Below are 20,592 nucleotides of genomic sequence, written 5' to 3'. Positions count from 1 at the left end.
TCTGGGTTTTCCAAATTAAAGTTCCCAGTATTTTTCTTCCTGGTTTCTTACATTTAAATCCTGAGAGAGTTTACCAATGTAGTTAACATTTTGCTGGAGAAAAGATCTTGGTTTTGAATTTGTGTTGTGGTTTTGGGGGGTTTTTTTTAGGTGGAGTCTCACTCTATCACCCAGGCGGAGTGCAATGGCGTGATCTCGGCTCACTGCCACCTCTGCCTCCCGGGTTCAAGCAATTCTTCTGCCTCAGCCTCCCGAGTAGCTGGAATTACAGGTGCCTGCCACCACCCCTGGCTAGTTTTTTTGTATCTTAAGTAGAGATGGGGGTTTCACTGTCTTGGCCAGGCTGGTCTTGAACTCCTGACCTCAGGTGTTCCACCCTCCTCGGCCTCCCAAAGTGCTGGGGTTACAGGCATGAGCCACCACACCGGGCCAAGATCTAGTATCGACTAGTCAGAAAATAAAAATATTTTATAAATAATGCTACCAGGGAGAAAAACTTTTGTGACGTGTATGATAACAGAGAGTTGATTTTCCATCACTCCCACGTGCTAGCTATTTGAGGCAAGTGAAACTCACTTCTTCATCTGTAAAATGGAAATACTAATGCTGTTTCTATAGGATTAATTTGAGGATTAACTGTAAAGCAAGTAAACCGTGCCTGGTACTGATAAGTATTTCGTGTTGTTATAATTATTATTTTCTATAAAAAATAAATCTTAAAAATTATCCAGATGAGGCTGGGAGCAGTTGCTCATACCTGTGATCCTAGCACTTTGAGAGTCTGAGGTGGGTGGATCACCTGAGGTGAAGAGTTCAAGACCGGCCGGGTGTGGTGGCTCATGCCTGTAATCCCAGCACTTTGGGAAGCCGGGGCGGGCGGGTCATGAGGTCAGGAGATCGAGACCATCCTGGCTAACGTGGTGAAACCCCATCTCTACTAAAAATTCAAAAAATTAGCCGGGTGTGGTGGCGGGTGCCTGTATCCCCGGCTACTTGGGAGGCTGAGGCAGGAGAATGGCTTGAACCCAGGAGGCGGAACTTGCAGTGAGCCAAGACTGTGCCACCGCACTCCAGTCTGGGCGACAGAGCAAGACTCCGTCTCAAAAAAAAAAAAAAGAGTTCAAGATCAGCCTGGCCAACATGGTGAAACCTCGTCTACTAAAATACAAAACTTAGCTGGGTGTTGCTGGTGGACGCCTGTAATCCCAGCTACTCAGGAGGCTGAGGCAGGAGAATCGCTGGAACCCAGGAGGCAGAGTTTGCAGTGAGTCGAGACTGTGCCTCTGCACTACAGCCTGGGTAACAGAGCAAAAAACTCTGTCTTAAAAAAAAAATTATCTGGGTGCTGTGCTTCACACCTGTAGTCCCAGCTATTCCGGAGTGTGAGATAGGATCACATGGGCCCAGGAGGTTAAGGCTGTATTGCACCATTATTGCGCCTGTGACTAGCCACTGCATTCCAGCCTGGGCAACATAGTGAGACCTCATCTCTTAAAAAGAAAAAAAAAAGGAAAGGAAAAAAAAAAGAAGGGGTAGGGGGCAGCTATCAGGTAGAAAAAATAGGTAAGAGACATGAATAGGCTACTCACAAAAGAAATACAAATGCCCAGAAAACAAAGGAGAAGAAATTCAGACATATTACTTATAAAATGCAATTAAAGCAATAATGAGATTAATGTCTCCTGTCTTGAATTTAAAGACTTTTTTTTAAGTCTGAGTATGGTGGCTCACTCCTGTAATCCCAACCCTTTGGGAAGCCAAGGCAGGAGGATTGCTTGAGACTAGGAGTTCAATACTAGTCTGGACAACATAGCGAGACCCATCTCTACAAACAAATTAAAACTTAGCCAGGCGTGGTAACGCACACCTGTAGTCCCAGCTACTTGGGAGGCTGAGGTGGGAGGATTGTTTGAGCCTAGGAGTTTGAGGCTGCGGTGAGTTATGATTGCACCATTGCACTCCAGCCTGGGCAACAAAGTGAGACTAATCTCATTTTTTAAAAAAAGATTTTTTTTAAATGAATTAACAATGGGATATATTTTTTGGTACTTGATTGGCAAAGTTTGGAAAAATGGATCACACACAGTATTAGGCAGGACATGGGAAAAACCAGACATTCTAATATGGTATTAATGAGTGTAAATGGATACAACAGTTTTAGAGGCCAGCAAATTAAAATTGAAAAGACTCATGTCTTTTGTACAGATGCGTAAATGAATACAGCACTATTCATTAAAGCACCTTTATAATAGTGAAACATTAGAATGGTCTATCCAGCTGTAATAAAAGACTGGTTACATTCTAATAGCTACCATTTCCTGAATACTGACTCTGGGTCAGATACCATACTTGTTTCTGCAAATCTGTTTGCATTCCTTAATCTTTACTCCAAGCCTGTGAGAGGCACAGAGTACTCCATTAAATGGCTGCAAAACAGAGGTTCAGAAAAATCCAGGCACTTTCCCAAAGTCTATGTTACTAGTAAGTGGCAGAGCCAGAAATTGAATTGACGCCAATGACTATGCTGTCCTGTCCCCCATGAAATGGCATATTACAGAGCTATTTTACAAAGTGGGCTAAGTCAACTCTTACTAACTTGGAAGGGTATCTGAGATATACTTTGTAGAAAACAAGTTGCAAAAGTATAATATCTGTTTGAAAAAAAATAACTCAGTACATTTATTTATATATACATATATTTATATATTTATGTATACATGTTTATATCTTCTTAAAGGTCCAGAGAGATAAACAATAAATTGTAATTATTTGTTATCTCTTTAAAAGGGATAGAATTACTGGATTCACTATTATATTATTTTTTCACTGAGCATGTATTTTAATAACACTTTTTAAAAATTACATATATTTTCTAAGAAAAGCAAAGTTTTCACTTCATTTTGTCTGTTAGGTAATTCCAGTGAATTCTGCAGGCTCTCCTGTTGGGGATGTGCCATTCATCCGATCAGGATTGCTGGGGTTTGTAGGGCCGGTAAGTGATGCTCTCATGTTGATTTTGTTACATTTGATCCAAATATTTGGACTTTAATTCACAGAACAGAACAAATTCTGATTAGTCCAAGAGTGTTACAGAACCACTTCACTTATATTTAGAGCAGTTCTTGTAAGGATGTCATAAAATGAGTTAGTGTTTATCATTTCCACTACCCAGATTCATTTGACTCCTTCAAACTAAGACATTTTTTATTTTCTTTTTTTCCCCACTGAGGTCAGAAGACATGATGAGACATCTTTTTATTTTCAGAACTCTTTTCACTTATTCTCACTATCTGATTTGATTAACATGTTGCAATAAGTTAGAGAGTGCTGGAAAAAGTTATCTTCAGTAGCAAAGACAAACTGTAATACATAGTGTACAGAGCATTTTCATGTAAACGATTGGCACTATGTGATATGTAATAGTACATCCTTTGAGTGAAAACAGTTTGGGCTGGGCGTGGTGGCTCATGCCTGTAATCCCAGCAGTTTGGGAGGCCGAGGTGGGTGGATCACCTGAGGTCAGGAGATCGAGACCAGCCTGGCCAACATGGCAAAACCCTGTCTCTACTAAAAATACAAAAATTAGCTGTGTGTGGTGGCGTGTGACTGTAATTCCAGTTACTTGGGAGGCTGAGGTAAGAAAATCGCTTGAACCCTGGGACGTGGAGATCACACCACTATGCTCCAACCTGGGCAACAGAGCAAGACTTCATTTCAAAAAACAAAAACAAAACAAAACAAAAAAAACCAGTTTGTTATTCAGAACACAGTATTTATAGGTACAAGATGAGAGACAATCAGGACATGAAAAGCCTGTTCTCAAAGAGCTCACAGTGAACTTGATGAGCCCAAGGATGGCAGAGATCTAGGTCATGGAGGGGCTTTGCATGACATCATGGGAAGTAGGATTTTATTTTGTAAGTAATAGTCATTATTCCTAACTAAGCCCATATCCCTCCATTCATCTCTAATTACCTCCTACCCTCTTTTCTTTTCCACTTAACATCTTCAGTCATATAAGAGATCTAATTTTATTTTATTTCTTCCTTGCCATTTATGGAGGGGCAGGGTGGGTGAGGACATAGATATAGGAGAATCACTCTTGACTTTTTCTTTTTTTTTTTTTTTTTTTTTTTTTTTTTGAGACGGAGTCTTCGCTCTGCCACCACGAGGCTGGAGTGCAGTGCCGGATCTCAGCTCACTGCAAGCTCAGCCATCCCGGGTTTTACGCCATTCTCCTGCCTCAGCCTCCCGAATAGCTGGGACTACAGGCGCCCACCACCCGCCTGGCTATGTATTTAGTATTTTTTAGTGAGACGGGGTTTCCACCGTGTTAGCCAGGAATGGATCTCGATATCCTGACCCGTGATCCGCCCGTCTCGGCCCCCATCCCAAAGTGCTGGGATTATAGGCTTGAGCCACCCCGCCCAGCCTTCTCTTGACTTTTCACTTAGCACCAGGAAATTCTCAGAGACCCGCCTCTTTTAGCTTACAGCTCCATGATTGAGGTCCAAGATGGAGCTCCAAGCCTCTCATCTGCATTCCAAGAAACAGGGAAAGGTGCAGTCCTCTTCTTTAAAGGAAGATTCCCTGAAGCTGCTGTGCAACACTTTCACTTATTGGTCTGAACTAGTCCTGCAGCCACACCTAGCTGCAAGGGAGACTGGAATGTAGTCTTTATTTTGGTCAGCCATGCCCAGGTGAAAATTATCCTACTGTGAACAAAATGGAGAAATGGACATTGAAGGAATGGCAGCGACTGTCTCATTCTCTTACCAACACCGTAGCTTTTCAGCCTCTGTTGGAAATGGCTGCTTTTTTCCTGACATACAGGTTGAACCAGTAGCTTGTTGAGGATATGGGTTATGTCTTACATGGCCCAGTCACTGTGTAGGGCACTACATTGTGCTCAGTAAATCAGTGAGTGACATTCACATGGAGATAACTACTAGGTAGGTGAATAATGTAAATGGACTAAGAAATTTAGGAATTCTGTAATGAATGAGAAAAGTTAATTTGCTGCAAATGAATCTGGGAAGATTATACAGTGATGCTTTTGGGGATTTGATAGTAGTTCCCTGCTGCTCTGTTTTCTTATTGGAAAAGAAAGGCACCTACAGTGTTCCTTAGACCTTTCTTTATTAGCCTAGTTTTTTTTTTTTTTTTTTTTTTTGAGACGGAGTCTTGCTCTGCCACCCAGGCTGGAGTGCAGTGGCCGGATCTCAGCTCACTGCAAGCTCCGCCTCCCGGGTTTACGCCATTCTCCTGCCTCGGCCTCCCAAGTAGCTGGGACTACAGGTGCCCGCCTCATCGCCCGGCTAGTTTTTTGTATTTTTTAGTAGAGACAGGGTTTCACCGTATTAGCCAGGATGGTCTCGATCTCCTGACCTCGTGATCCGCCCGTCTCGGCCTCCCAAAGTGCTGGGATTACAGGCTTGAGCCACCGCGCCCGGCCTATTAGCCTAGTTCTAATCTTGCCAGATGGAAACAGCATTACCCTTACCAACCTGAAGCAGTCATTCTCCTATTTAAACTGTTCTAATCTCCTCCAAATTCCAATAGTAAATGAATACATTTTTCTTCCTCTGTATCCTCTGAATAGAAACATAAGCAAACTAACACATAAATCATGGCTGGGAAAATCAACTATGCTTGGGTGAAATCCTAGTTGCTTTCTTATAAAGTTCCTCCCTAAAATAAATATGAGTAAATTCCCTTCTTAGGTATCCTGTGAGAACTCATTGGCTCTAAGATGCCACTCTTTTCCCAGCTGATTTCAGAGATCTCAGGGTGTGAAACAGTTTCTCTAGAATCCGTAAAATATGGCAGTTGTCTTTTAATACTTTTAAATGAGATTTATTTAAAGGCGGGAAGTTAAAGATGTCTGTTTCACTGTTTAAATCATGGAAATCAAGGCAAATCATCATTACCTTTCAGGGTAGTTTGGTGTTCGTGGTTGGGAAAATGGATGGCTTACTGATGGTTAGTGGTCGGAGACATAATGCTGATGACATTGTTGCTACTGGATTGGCTGTAGAGGCAATAAAGACTGTTTATAGAGGAAGGTGAGTAGTACAAAATTCAGATGTTAGCACCTTTTAATGGAATCTAAATAGATCTTCACATGGTGATTTCAGTTGTATTTTGTCGGTTCTCTTTCCAAGTGATCACATTGTTTTTGTTAAGCATTGCATAAGCCTGGCTTTTTTTTTTCTTCTTTTTCTTCTTCTTCTTAGCCTGGCTTTTGATATATATTTCACAACATCTGGTTCTTGAGCTGTAACTAAGAGGATTAAGATGCAACTATATCCTCTACTTCAGATTTAAAGTATTACCATTTGTTGAATCCTGAGGACTGAGGAGAATTCTAAAACATTAACTTCCTACATTTCTTCAATGCAAAAGTAGTGCCATTCAGACTAATTGAGATAGATGCTACTCTTTAGGCATTTACATCTAAGAATTGTTTCTCTTGTTTCTAATTAAATTATACAATTTTAATGTGGGGATTGAGATAGTACATAATTTCAGATTCCATGGACAAAGTCAATTAGATATCTTTTTTCTTTGCTTATTAATGTAAGGAAAGATATTTACTACATATTTGAATAGTTGATGTCCTATTCAGCAATCATGGATGTCTCTCTTTAAGGCAAACTTGGTGTCCCTTTAAAAAGAAAAATTAATGAAACAGTTTCTGAAATGTATAGTTTTTTTGTAGTGGTGTGGCTTCCTATGAGATGTAAAGTCCATGGGGCGCTATACCTGCCTTTGGTCACAGTCATATCCCAGCAGTCGGTAGTGCCGGACACCTGGTAGGTGTTGGGTGAATGTGTGTGGAAGGAACGAAGGAGGGTGTCAGGCAGGCATGCCGGCAGACTCTGCTCTCCGGTGCCTTCCCATTCTTTTATGCATTCATTCAACAAACATTCACTAGGTGCCAACACTGTGCCGCTGTCCTGGAGGCTCCGGCTGTGGCAGTGAACAAAACAGGCCAAGTCTCTGTCCTTGTGAAGCTCACATGCTTGCTGTGGGAAACAGACAGGAACCACATAAACAGGGCAATAGATAACGTGTGAGACAGTGACAAGTGCTGTGGAGAAAAACATGGGGTGGGGTGGCCTGCCAGTTTCTATGAGGTGGCCTGAGAGTGCCTCACTAGTAAGGGGACATTTGAGCGGAGACCTCCCTCAGAACCAACTTCATCCTCTCTCCCATGGCCTCTCAGGTCCACTGTGATCTGCCCTGGCCTGGGTCTGACCTCTCTCCCTCCCGGTCTCTGCTTCACCACTTTGCTCCAGGCACACTGGCCTTCTTGCTGTTCCTCAAACCTGCCAAGCTCGTCCCTACCTCAGAACCTTTTCGCTTTCCGTTCCTTCTGCCCGGAAACCTCTTCCTCCAGATCTTCGCGTGGCTCGCGTCCTCACCTCATTCAGGTCTCTGCTCCAATGTCCGCTCCTCAGGGAGGCACCCCCCAGCCACCCTGCCCTCAGTAATACGCCACCCTACACACCACTCCACCCCTTGTATATTGCAACATGGCATTATTCTGTATTTATGTGTTTGTTCTGTCTCTAACAAATAAGTGCCACAAAGACAAGAACGTTGTCTTATTTACCACTATGTCCCAACATTCATGACAGTTGTGCTTAATACATACTATTTAAATGAATGAATGCTCATTTTCAGAGTAATGATTATGACATTTTCTTTTCTAAGCTACTCATTTCGGGTAGCATGGTGGGGTTGTCTCCTCTCTGTAATTCCAGTTAAACAAAGCAAATAGGACTGGTTGTGAAGGGAGTCCTGATGTGTTTGATCTGTCTCTCTTAGAATTGCTGTGTTTTCTGTGTCTGTATTTTATGATGAGCGCATTGTGGTGGTTGCGGAACAAAGACCTGATGCTTCCGAGGAAGATAGTTTCCAGTGGATGAGCCGCGTGCTGCAGGTGAGCACACCTTGGGGTCTGTGTCAGGTCAGCAGTGGCAGCAACCACTGCCTAAGCATTTCATTTTCTTCAATCAGCCAGTAATGCCACCTTATTTTTTCTTGCCAATCATTGCTCACATATTCTGGGTACTGTTAGCAAAATCAGATAATTAATACCATTTCTCCTTGTGGACCACATAGTATTTTTCTGCTCAGGTTGCCAACAACAGTGGAATTGACTTGCCTCAGCAAATTCTTTCGTGCCTGAGTGTTTACTACTTGTGAAAGTTTTAACTGTCGTATGTGGAACACATCTCTGGCAGTAATCAATTCACTTGTCAACAGTCAGCCACAGTTTTACTGTTTGTCATAAGTGGTGCCGACGGTGTAAGGGATCCAAGAAAATACAGCTATTAGCCTTACTCTGAAGGAGCTTTCCTGTGGGGCTAGAGATGCTAGGTGAGATAAACCATGAGGGAAGGAGAATGCTTTGGGCTCAGTCTAAGCAATATGTCTGTGGTGGGGAGCAGGCTAGAGTGATGACAAGAGCTTAGTCTTCGCTTAGAATCATAGACTTGGAATCCCAGCTCCATTTCTTACCAGGTATGGGCCCTTGGGCAAGTCATTTAACCTCACTGAGTTTGTTTCCTAACCTGCAAAGTGGGATAAAATTATCTGTTTTATAGAGCTATTTGGAAGGATTAAATGAGGTAATTAATTGAAGTATATAGTACCTGCAGTCAGTAAATAATGATGGTGATTGTTATTATCCATCTCTACCAAAATTTTTTAAAAAATTATCCAGGTGGTGGCTCACGCCTGTAATCCCAGCACTTTGGGAGGCCTAGTTGGGTGGATCATGAGTTCAGGAGATCGAGACCATCCTGGCTAACACAGTGAAACCCCCTCTCTACTAAAAATACAAAAAAAAATAATAATAATAATAATTAGCTGGGCATGGTGGCAGGCGCCTGTAGTCCCAGCTACTGGAGAGGCTGAGGCAGGAGAATGGCATGAACCCGGGAAGCGGAGCTTGCAGTGAGCCAAGATCGCACCACTGCACTCCAGCCTGGGCAACAGAGCAAGACTCTGTCTCAAAAAAAAAAAGAAAAAGAAAAATTATCCAGGCGTAGTTGTGTACACCTGTGATCCCAGCTACTTGGAAGGCTGAGGTAGGAGGATCACTTGAGCCCAGTAGGTCAGCACTGCAGTGAGCTATGATCATGCCACTACAGTTCAGCCTGGGTGACAGAGGAAGACCCTGGCTCAAAATAATATAGTAATAATAATAATAATGATAGTAATAATGAGCCAGGTGCTGTGACAGGCACCAGTAGCCCCAGCTACTCAGAAAGCTGAGGTGGGAGGATCGCTTGAGCCCAGGAGGTGGAGGCTGTAGTGCACTATGGTTGCACCTGTGAATAGCTACTGTACTTCAACCTGTGCAACACAGCAAAAACCCATCTCTCGAAAAATAAAAAATTATAAGAATAGTCTCCAATTAGAGAGGGCCACTTCCTCTCAATTAATATTCCCTTTCATTCTCTGTCCCTTCACTCTTCTTTATTTTTCTACTTAGCACTTAACATCTTGTATGTTTATATGTATTGTTTTCTACATCCAGTATAATATAAGGTAAGGTTAAGACTTTTTTGTCTCTCTTGTTCAGGGCTCAATCCCCAGAGCCCGATAGCTATGCTAGCAGACGTTGTAGTAGGCTCAGTAAATATTTGTTGGCTAAGTGGACGGTCCAAAGAAAGTGTGGCCTGTCCTTGCTATACTTAGGTATCAGTGGAAGTGTTCCCGAGGTCTGTAACTTCTCTACTTGGGGAACTTGAATTTATTAACTGCTAGTTAATAGCAATGTTGTAGAAATAATGCAAGCATGAGATGGTGGTATTGCTAGATTACTTTTATTTTGTTTTTTTTTTTTTTGAGCCAGAGTTTCTCTCTTGTTGCCCAGGGTAGAGTGCAATGGCACAGTCTTGACTCACTGCAACCTCCGCCTCCTGGGTTCAAGCGATTCTCCTGTCTCAGCTTCCTGAGTAGCTGGAATTACAGGCACCCACCACCATGCCCAGCTAATTTTTTTGTATTTTTAGTAGAGATGGGTTTTCACCATGTTGGCCAGGCTGGTCTCGAACTCCTGACCTCAGGTGATCCACCCACCTCAGCCTCCCAAGGGGCTGGGATTACAGGCATGAGCCACCTCACCTGGCTGCTAGATGACTTTTAGTATTTCTTTCTATCTCAGCGTCTGTGATTCTGAATTATCAGCTGATACGGCGTAGGCTATTTGTAGTAGAAAATCAGAAAAGAAAATATACTGAAGATAGACTAGTCAGGAAAGACTATGAAGAAGGTAGAATGGGGCAGATCTCTGAAAGATGGCTAAGGGGCAGATGTGCAAAGAGAATATTTTTCATACCAATTGTATTTTCAGACAGAAACCTTATTTTGTTCCGAATGAACTTTGGGGCATATAATGGTAGAACCTTTGGTGAATTACACATTTTCTTCTATTATAGAAAAGTGAGTATACCTGACATTTCCCAAGATATTTGTTACTTTTCCCTGGAAAGCAACTATAGGAATTAACTACAGTGCCAATTTACTAATCCAAACTCTTGTGAAAGTCATTTGGGTTCCGATTTGGGCATGAGATAACAGGCCGTTCTTTTCACAGTCTTTGTAACTTACCAGCTTGGAGCATTTGAGTCCATGGTAGAACAGTAAATGACACCATGTATTCCAATAGATTAAAGGCCAGAGGTGGGCCGGGCACGGTGGCTCAAGCCTGTAATCCCAGCACTTTGGGAGGCCGAGACGGGGGGATCACGAGGTCAGGAGATCGAGACCATCCTGGCTAACACGGTGAAACCGCGTCTCTACTAAAATACAAAAAACTAGCGGGGCGAGGTGGCGGGCGCCTGTAGTCCCAGCTACTCGGGAGGCTGAGGCAGGAGTGGCGTAAACCCGGGAGGCGGAGTTTGCAGTGAGCTGAGATCTGGCCACTGCACTCCAGCCTGGGCGACAGAGCAAGACTCCGTCTCAAAAAAAAAAGGCCAGAGGTGGTTGAATTCCAGGTCTGTGTATAATATAAACTAAATACCTAACTCAGCACCTTCTAAGGAAAGGCAGTGCCGGGCGCGGTGGCTCAAGCCTGTAATCCCAGCACTTTGGGAGGCCGAGACAGGCGGATCATGAGGTCAGGAGATCGAGACCATCCTGGCTAACACGGTGAAACCCCGTCTCTACTTAAAAAATACAAAAAACTAGCTGGGCGAGGTGGCGGGCACCTGTAGTCCCAGCTACTCGGGAGGCTGAGGCAGGAGAATGGCATAAACCCGGGAGGCGGAGCTTGCAGTGAGCTGAGATCCGGCCACTGCACTCCAGCCTAGGCGACAGAGCGAGACTCTGTCTCAAAAAACAAAAAAAAAGGAAAGGCAGTTAGTAGATGACTTATCAGATGTGTTTTTAATGGGGAATTCAGGCTACATGTAGCACACTTGCTAACTTTCCATGTATTCTAAAAAAAACAGAAACTTAGGAACTCTGCCAGACTATCCATTTCCCAGTCATCTGTGTTGGTTGGTAAGATAGTCTGAGGATTGTGATTTTCAGGTTTATTCTTTTGCCCTTTTAAATTGTTTTTTGTTTGTTTGTTTTGGTGTAAAACGCACTCTTGTCTCCCAGGCTGGAGTACAGTGGCACGATCTCGGCTCACTGCAACCTCCGCCTCCCAGTTTCAAGCAATTCTCCTGCCTCAGCCTCCTAAGTAGCTGGGATTACAGGCACCGCCTGCCACACCTAGCTAATTTTTGTATTTTTAGTAGAGATGGGGTTTCGGCACGCTGGCCGGGCTGGTCTCAAACTCCTGATCTCAGGAGATCCACCCACCTCGGCCTCCCAAAGTGCTGGTATTACAGGTGTGAGTCACTGTGCTTGGCCCCTTAAATTGTTTTAATAAAAGGCCTTGGCCACACATGGTGGCTCACGCTTCTAGTCCTAACAATTTGGGAAGCTGAAGTGGAGGGTCACTTGAGTTTGAGACCAACCTGGGACAATAGAGTGAGACCCTGTCTCTGCAAAGAATAAACAAATGAATAAATAAATTAGCTGGATGCACTGCTTGTGGTCCCAGTTACTTGAGAGGTTGGGGCGGGAGGATCACTTGAGCCCAGCAATTTGAGGTTACAGTGAGCTATGGTCATACCATTGCACTCCAGCCTGGATGACAGAGCAAGACCCTGTCATTCATACATACATACATACATACATGCATAACTGTGAGTCCACTCTACTTCTAAGATTGTATCTCTTGTTCAGTAAGACCTATGGGTAATATGGTAGAAACCTCCTAACTAGTATTAACAGTTGGTCAGTTTTAGCCAGGCAGGATGGCTCACGTCTGTAATCCCAGCACTTTGGGAGGCTGAGGCGGGCGGATCACTTGAGGTCAGGAGTTCAAGACCAGCCTGGCCAACGTGTTAAAACCTTGTCTCTACTAAAGATACAAAAATTAGCCCGATGTGGTGGCAAATGTCTGTAATCCCAGATACTGGAGAGGCTGAGGCAGGAAAATTATTTGAACCCAGGAGGTGGAGCTTGTGGTGACCCGAGATTGTGCCACTGCACTTCAGCCTGGGAGAAAAAATGAGATTCCATCTCAAAAAAAAAAAAAGGCTGGGCACAGTGGCTCATGCCTGTAATCCCAGCACTTTGGGAGACGGAGGCAGGTGGATCACAAAGTCAGGAGTTCGAGACCAGCCTGGCCAACATAGTGAAACCCTGTCTCTAGTAAAAATACAAAAAATTAGCTGGGCAGGGTGGCAGGCGCCTGTAATCCCAGCTACTCTGGAGGCTGAGGCAGGAGAATTGCTTAACCCGGAAGGCGGAGGTTGCAGTGAGCCAAGATCGTGCCATTGTACTCCAGCCTGGGCAACAATGCAAGACTCTGTCTCAAAAAAAAAAAAAAAGTTGATGGGTTTCATAATAATGAGAAATTCTTCAAGTATTAAATTTTAATAGAAAATATCTACGTGTGTATTCCTTGGATGTAGAGAAGTGTGATTACGAATATACCAACTTGAGGTCCAGGTCCACTTATGTCCATAAACTATATCAAAATGCATTGTCTTCAGTTTCTCGTTTTTCTTTTAATTTTTTTTTTTTTAATTAAAATATAGAGATGGGGTTTTGCCATGTTGCCCAGGCTGATCTCAAACTCCTGGACTCAAACTGTCTTCTCACCTTGGCCTCTCAAAGTGCCGAGATGACAGGTGTGAGCCACTATACCCAGCCTGGTTTTATTTTCTGTAAAGTTAGCACCAGAATGTGGGTATTTGAAAAATGATTGAGTGGATGTCTTCACTTTAGGATTAACTCGCCTGACCTATGATCAGTGGTTTTTCAGGAGCTCCCTTTTAGTGTATCTTTCCAAAGCATAGCTCCTTCTGTGTTTTTGCATTTGTATTTTGTCAGTTGACATAATATTTAATTACATTATGTGAAAACAAGAACAGCTGTCAAACAGTGTAGAAACACAGCTGACTTTAAGCAAACATGCAGTTACATGGCTGCGAGCACAGGTACGCTCAGGGTAGCTTGTGGCCTCCAATGCTCAGTGTGCTGTGGGCCTCACCCCAGATGGTTTTCAGAGGAGATGCATGGTGACATGGTGAATCACTTAAGTGGGGGCTCCTTTAGAGAGTGCTGTTGTGTTCATAATAAAAATACCTTACCTCTGTTTAATTAGGCTTTGTTGGCTGATAGCTAAAAGATTAAAAGAACCAAAACAAATTTCTAAGTTTTTGACATTATCACTTAAGAGAGAACATATTGGCTGGGCATGGTGGCTTATGACAGTAATCTCAGCACTTTGGGAGGCCAAGGTGGGAGCATCACTTGACACCAGGAGTTCAAGACTAGCCTAGGCAGCACAGTGAGACCCCATCTCTCCAAAAACCTTAAAATTAAAAAAAAAAGAAGAAGAAGAAGAAAAGAAAAAAATGTATTTTAAATTAGCCAGGTGCAGTGGTGCATCTCTGTAGTCCCAGCTGCTTGGGAGGCTGAGGCAGGAGGATCACTTGAGCTTAGGAGTTTGGGGCTGTCATGGCTTATGGCATTGCATTCCATCCTAGCTGATGAGTGAGACCCTGTCTCTAAAAAGAATAAAAACTTAAAAAGAGAACATACTGAGAGTTACAAGTCAGTATCCACCTTTGTCCATTTAGATTGTATCTTACCTCTCTTCTTGTAATCTCTGCCACAGCTGAAAGATGTGTATTATCTTAATGATTATATTTAAATCTCTAGATATATGGAATCTTAATGATCTACCAGATTCTAGATCTAGAATGGGTAGAGCAAGAAAAATTGTAGAGTAAAATAATGGATTATACCAGGAATATGTCAAATGTAATAGAAGTGATCTCATTGAGTATTTTGTTTATATTTTCTAGGCGATCGATAGCATTCATCAAGTGGGGGTTTATTGTCTTGCTCTGGTGCCAGCCAATACATTGCCAAAAACTCCACTAGGAGGAATTCATATATCTCAGACGAAACAACTCTTTCTGGAGGGATCGCTGCATCCTTGCAATATCCTCATGTGCCCACATACATGTGTGACAAACTTGCCAAAGCCCCGGCAAAAACAACCAGGTAATATGCTGGCTTCCAAGACCTGGCACTAAAATTCCAACTTCAAGAAGCTGGGTTCTCTCAGTGTGATTCTTTCTCTAGAATTAGTTTACAAAGACTTTGGGAGGCCAAGGTGGGAGGATCGCGTGAGTCCAGGAGTTCGAAAACAACCTGGGCAACATGGTAAAATCCGGTCTCTACAAAAAAAAAAAAAAAAGCAAAAAATTAGCCAGGCCTGGTGGTGCACACCTGTAGTCTCAGCTACTTCAGAGTCTGACAGAGGATGGCTTGAGCCTAGGAGGTTGCAGTAAACCGAGATTGCGCCATTGCACTCCAGTCTGGGCGACAGAACCAGACCCTGTCTCAACAAAAAAGAAAGGAGAGGAAAGCGAAGATGGAAAAGGTGTTAAGGCAGCCCGGAGGCAAAGATATCCTTGAGATGCCTTTGGAGTTATTGTAGAAAGAAAGAATGTGTTTGTTAGGACTAGTCTTGGCTGCAAGTTATGGAAAAACATGATAGCAGCTCAGGCAAGAAACAAGCTTATATTTTTGTCAGGTAAAAAAAGTTCAGAGACCGGGCACGGTGGCTCAAGCCTGTAATCCCAGCACTTTGGGAGGCCGAGATGGGTGGATCACGAGGTCAGGAGATCGAGACTATCCTGGCTAACACGGTGAAACCCCGTCTCTACTAAAAAATACAAAAAACTAGCCGGGCGTGGTGACGGGCGCCTGTAGTCTCAGCTACTCGGGAGGCTGAGGCAGGAGAATGGCGTGAACCCGGGAGGCGGAGCTTGCAGTGAGCTGAAGTGAGCTGAGATCCGGCCACTGCACTCCAGCCCAGGCGGCAGAGCGAGACTCCATCTCAAAAAAAAAAAGTTCAGAGCTAGGTAGTCCAAAGGCTAGGTTAGTCACTCCTTGATCATGTTCTTCTAGCTTCCCATCTTTTTGCTCTGGTGTTTTGTCAGTCAACTCTTGTCATAGATACGCTACAGAACAAATAACCCTAAAACTCAGTGCCTTGAAGTAGCAAGCATTTACTTTTTACTCATGAAATGTAGATCTGGTTGGCTTGGCTGGAATCCACTGGACTTGACTTGGCTCCAGGCTTAGGTTAGGTTCAGAGCTGTTCCATGTGTCTCCTCATCATGGGACCAGCAGCTACCTGGGCTGTATGTTTTTTAAGGCAGATGGCAGAAGCAAGAAATCAAGCCAAGCCACACGAGCATATTTAAAGCTTCTGTTTGTGTCAAATGTCCTAACATTTCATTGTCCTAAACAAGTCAGACCATGAAGTATACTTCTCCCATCCAGACATAACTAGGACAGGAAAGAAAGGAAGCTTGTGAGAAAATAAAATAATCTGCCACAGCCATCATTAGCAACTGCCCCAGGGCTCATTAGGCTCCTCAACCTCTACATCCCAGCCAGCAGGTAGGAGGAAAAGATAAAGAAAAGATACTCTTCCCTTTAACATATTTTCTAGAAATTGCACATATTACTTCCTCTTACGTATTATCCTCCCACACTAAAGAATATAGTCTTTATTCCAGGTGTGTGTCCAGCTAAAAACTGGGGGTTCTGTTATTAAGGAAGAAGAATAGAATAGATACGGAATTGATAACTAGCAGTTTTTGGCATAAGATGTTTACAGAATTTTATGGGAAAATCAGAAGGCATATTTACAGGCACAGCAGTGTCTGCAATTAGCTTCCTGGAGTTACTGCTTTCAGTATCTTTCATTCTCTGTGACCCATAGACCCATAGACTCACGAAATGCACACAGAATAACATCAAGGAACTGCTGCTGAATTCGTTTTATTGTTTTAAACTACTACAAAATTCACTTTTTAAAATGTCATGCCTTTATTAATTTTATAATGTGAATCCTGGATTGCACAGTTTACAGAAATACACTGAGTCCCTGCCTGTATTAAAAGGCTGTCTCCAGGCCGGGCGCGGTGGCTCAAGCCTGTAATCCCAGCACTTTGGGAGTCCAAGACGGGCGGATCATGGGGTCAGGAGATCTAGGCCATCCTGGCTAATATGGTGAAACCCCGTCTCTACTAAAAAATACAAAAAACTAGCCGGGCGACGAGGCGGGCGCCTGTAGTCCCAACTACTCGGGAGGCTGAGACAGGAGAATGGCGGGAACCCGGGAGGCGGAGCTTGCAGTGAGCTGAGATCCGGCCACTGCACTCCAGCCTGGGCGGCACAGCAAGACTCCGTCTCAAAAAAAAAAAAAAAAAAAAAAAAAGGCTGTCTCCAACATGATGTATCTATAATTTGTCATGAAGTTTCTTAGGGAGTAATATTGCATATTTACTTAAAATTGTAGTAGAGACTTTGTAGACTAAAACTGTCCACCAATTGGAATACTTTATCTTTTTTGAGTTTTATTTTATTTTAAGTTTTTTAAACTTTCCATTTTAAATAATTTCACACACAAAAGTTGCCACATGGTGCAAAGATTTTCCCTTACATCCTTTACCCAGCTTCCCCAAATATTTACCCTTTGAAAATTGATTATATGATTTAAGTGATTTTTCTTTCATTTGTTTCAGTATATTGAGGATCAGCAGATTTTGATAGAATAAAAGATTTTTTTTTTGAGATGGACTCTCGCTCTGTCGCCCAGGCTGGAGTGCAGTGGCGCCATCTAGACTCACTGCAACTTCTGCCTCCTGGGTTCACGCCATTCTCCTGCCTCAGCCTCCCGAATAGCTGGGACTACAGGCGCCCGCCACCACGCGTGGCTAATTTTTTTTTTTTTTGGATTTTTAGTAGAGACAGGGTTTCACTGTGTTAGCCAGGATGGTCTCGATCTCCTGACCTCGTGATCTGCCCGCCTTGGCCTCCCAAAGTGCTGGGATTATAGGCATGAGCCACCGCGCCCGGTCAAATAAAAGATTTTTAATATTAATCCCATATAGCATCAGCCTTATTTGAAACCTAGCTGGCAATAAGCTTTTTTAAATCATCTTTTTGCCATCTTCTTAGTTCCATAAGGCCGTGACCATGAAGAGAGGGACACAGTGCCATAGCACTTTTTTCTAGAGAGGGAGTGGGCTCCCCTGTTTATTTTGAAGTGTCGAACCTATGGAAAAGTTAGAAGACTAGTACAGTGAGGAGCACCCATGTAACCTACCCTAGATTTACCAATTGCTGCCTTTTTTTTTTTTTTTTTTTTTTTTTTGGAGATAGAGTTCGCTCCGTTGTCCAGGCTGGAGTGCAGTGGCGTGATCTGGCTCACTGCAACCTCTGCCATCCAGGATCCAACCACCTGAGTACCTGGGATTACAGGCGTGAGCTACCACGCCCAGCTAATTTTTGTATTTTTAGTAGAGATGGGGTTTTGCCGTGTTGGCCAGGATAGTCTCAAACTCCTGGCCTCACATGGTCTGCCGTCTCTGCCTCCCAAATTGGTAGGATTACAGGAGCAAGCCACCATGCCTGGCATTGCTGACATTTTTTTCCCTGAGTTTTTTTGTTTTTGTTTTTGTTTTTTTTTGAGACAGGGTCTTAACACTGTTGCCCAGGCTGGAGTGCAGTGGCACGATCTCAGCTCACTGCGGCTTTGAACTCTGGCACAAACGATCCTCCCACCTCAGCCTCCCGAGTAGCCTGGACTAAAGATGTCTGCCACCATACCAGGCTAATATTTTTGTATTTGTAGAGACAGGGTTTTGCCATGTTGCCCAGGCTGGTCTCGAACTCCTGGGCTCAAGTGATCTGTCCGCCTGAGCCTCCCAAAGTGCTGTGATTACAGGCGTAAGCCACCATTCCCGGCCATTACTCACTTTTAATTGAACAAATTTAATATTCTAGATAAACTCCCTCAGGCCTCATAGATGACAAATTTCTTTCCAAGCCAGATATTCTTTATTGTTAAGCCCTCTTTTAGGGTTCTATTATGATTGGAGAAGATTAAAGTATTAGTAGGAGCTTGTGCAACCAGCTGTCACCTCCTCAGTGTGAAAACTTTCTGTATACCCCAAACTATAATAGCTGCCTGCTTCCCTCCACCCCAGTCCCTATCCCTCCTGTGTTCCTGTTTGTTTGTTGTTTTTCCAGTACTTTGCACTATTTGTGTTTATTTATTTGTGTATGTATTTCTTGGTTATCCTTCTCCAGAGTGCAAGCTCCTTGCCCTATTTCTCCTGGGTTCCCAGTGCCTAGAAGAGTGTTCAGTCAGTATTGTTGGATGAATATTTGAACCAGTTTTGGTCAGTCTGGAAATGCTCTGGATACTTAGTTGGAATTGCCATCTCCAGTGAGTTGGGTTTTGCATTTATTTACAGGTGTAGGCCCTGCTTCCATGATGGTTGGGAATCTGGTTGCTGGAAAACGTATAGCACAAGCTGCTGGAAGGGATCTGGGACAAATAGAAGAGAATGATTTGGTGAGGAAGGTAAGTGTTCCTGAAATGTTGCCTTCTTACTGAAATCAAGTCAAGGACAGAACGTGTACTGCAGGTAACAGCTGAGGGATGCATTATATGACTTGTTATAAGTTGCTGACCCTGAGTCCTTTTTCTGGTTTATGACTTCAGCACCAGTTTCTGGCAGAGATCCTACAGTGGCGAGCCCAGGCAACTCCTGACCATGTACTCTTCATGCTGTTAAATGCCAAGGTATTAAAAATTCAATGGTATATCTAATCAGCTGACTACTATAGGACTATCTTAAGCACTCTTGCTCTCTTTCTTTCATCAGAAAATTTGTGTTGCCATCTCTGAAGAAGGAGTTAATGGCTTTCTCCTTGCTTTGACATATGAGGGTAAACTGTGCAATCACTTTAGGATTGGAATGAGACCTCCTGGAGTGCTATGTAATACTTTCTTTTCTTATGGTACAAGCACGTCTTCTTTATTCAATTATGATAGGAGAAATGGAGCCAACAATGCAATTACATAGATACACAGATGTTCAAAATGTGTTATGTCATACAGTTTTTTTACCCAGTTGGACTTTTAATTATTTGATTTCTGCCAGGAAGAAAATGACCTCAGACCAGCATTTTAAAAACCTAAGTTATTTCTGGTACATAATTAAATGATTTATTGCTAACAGATAAAAAGCAAATTGAAATTTACTCAGAGCACATTTAACTACTGGTTTCTGATGGATGGTTCGTTATAATATTGTATTTTAGGACTGGGCACGGTGGCTCACACCTGTAATCCCAAAGCTTTGGGAGGCCGAGGCGGGTGGATCACATGAGGTCAGGAGTTCGAGACCAGCCTGACCAATATGTGAAACCCCGTCTCTACCAAAAATATAAAAATCAGCTGGGCCTGGTGGTGGGCGCCTGTAATCCCAGCTACTCGGGAGGCTGAAGCAGAAGAATCGCTTGAACCCGGGAGGCGGAGGTTGCAGTGAGCCGAGATTGTGCCACTGCATTCCAGCCCGTGTGACGGAGCAAGACCCTGTCCCAAAAATAAAAAGAGAAAAAAAATATATATATATATTATATGATATATAGAATATATTATAAAAAGAAAGAAAAAAATACACATATATTTTTTGAGATGGAGTCTTGCTCTGTCCCTGGACTGGAGTGGGCAGGCATGACTCGGCTCACTGGCAGCCTCTGCCCTCCCGGTTCAAGCAATTCTCTGCCTCCAGCCTCCCGAGTTAGCTGGGATTACAGGCGCCCACCACCAGGCCCAGCTGATTTTTATATTTTTGATAGAGACGGGGTTTCACATGTTGGTAGCTGGTCTCGAACTCCTGGACCTCAGGATCCACCTTCCCTTCGGCCTCCCAAAGTGCTAGGATTATAGGCGTGAGCCCTCACGCCCGGCCTATTATTGTATTTTTAAAATTATGCATTCTGTAGAGTCAGCTGGGTTTTTGTGTTGATGGCTGAGTCACAGGCTCAAAGTCGTGACCATGTGGATAGCAGTATTTCTCCTCAGCAGGGGGAAGACTAGAAGTGCCTATTGGAGCTCTTAGGGGACTTATCCAAAGTATACCCATCTCCCCCATTCCCTGGAATCTGAATTTTTTTTTTTTTTTT

At 43.4% G+C, this 20,592-nt stretch overlaps 1 protein-coding gene across 4 annotated transcripts in view; it reads left to right on the top strand.

Moving 5' to 3' along the window:
* DIP2B (DIP2 acetate--CoA ligase B (putative)) overlaps positions 1-20,592 on the top strand; it is a 266,458-nt gene that overhangs the window by 215,560 nt on the left and 30,306 nt on the right. For all 4 annotated transcript variants that reach the window (XM_017891753.1, XM_017891752.1, XM_017891751.1 and 1 more), the window contains 6 exons: positions 2,912-2,992; positions 5,938-6,065; positions 7,834-7,948; positions 14,394-14,595; positions 18,873-18,982; positions 19,124-19,204. In XM_017891753.1, coding sequence (XP_017747242.1) covers positions 2,912-2,992; positions 5,938-6,065; positions 7,834-7,948; positions 14,394-14,595; positions 18,873-18,982; positions 19,124-19,204 — 717 coding nt within the window. The remainder of the gene's footprint in view (positions 1-2,911; positions 2,993-5,937; positions 6,066-7,833; positions 7,949-14,393; positions 14,596-18,872; positions 18,983-19,123; positions 19,205-20,592) is intronic.

The sequence above is a fragment of the Rhinopithecus bieti genome, unplaced genomic scaffold, assembly GCF_001698545.2.
Source record: "Rhinopithecus bieti isolate Rb0 unplaced genomic scaffold, ASM169854v2 scaffold_21531, whole genome shotgun sequence".
Taxonomy (NCBI): Eukaryota; Metazoa; Chordata; class Mammalia; order Primates; family Cercopithecidae; genus Rhinopithecus; species Rhinopithecus bieti.
The sequence above is the reverse complement of the archived record's forward strand: the minus strand, read 5'-3'. Positions and strand labels throughout refer to the sequence as shown.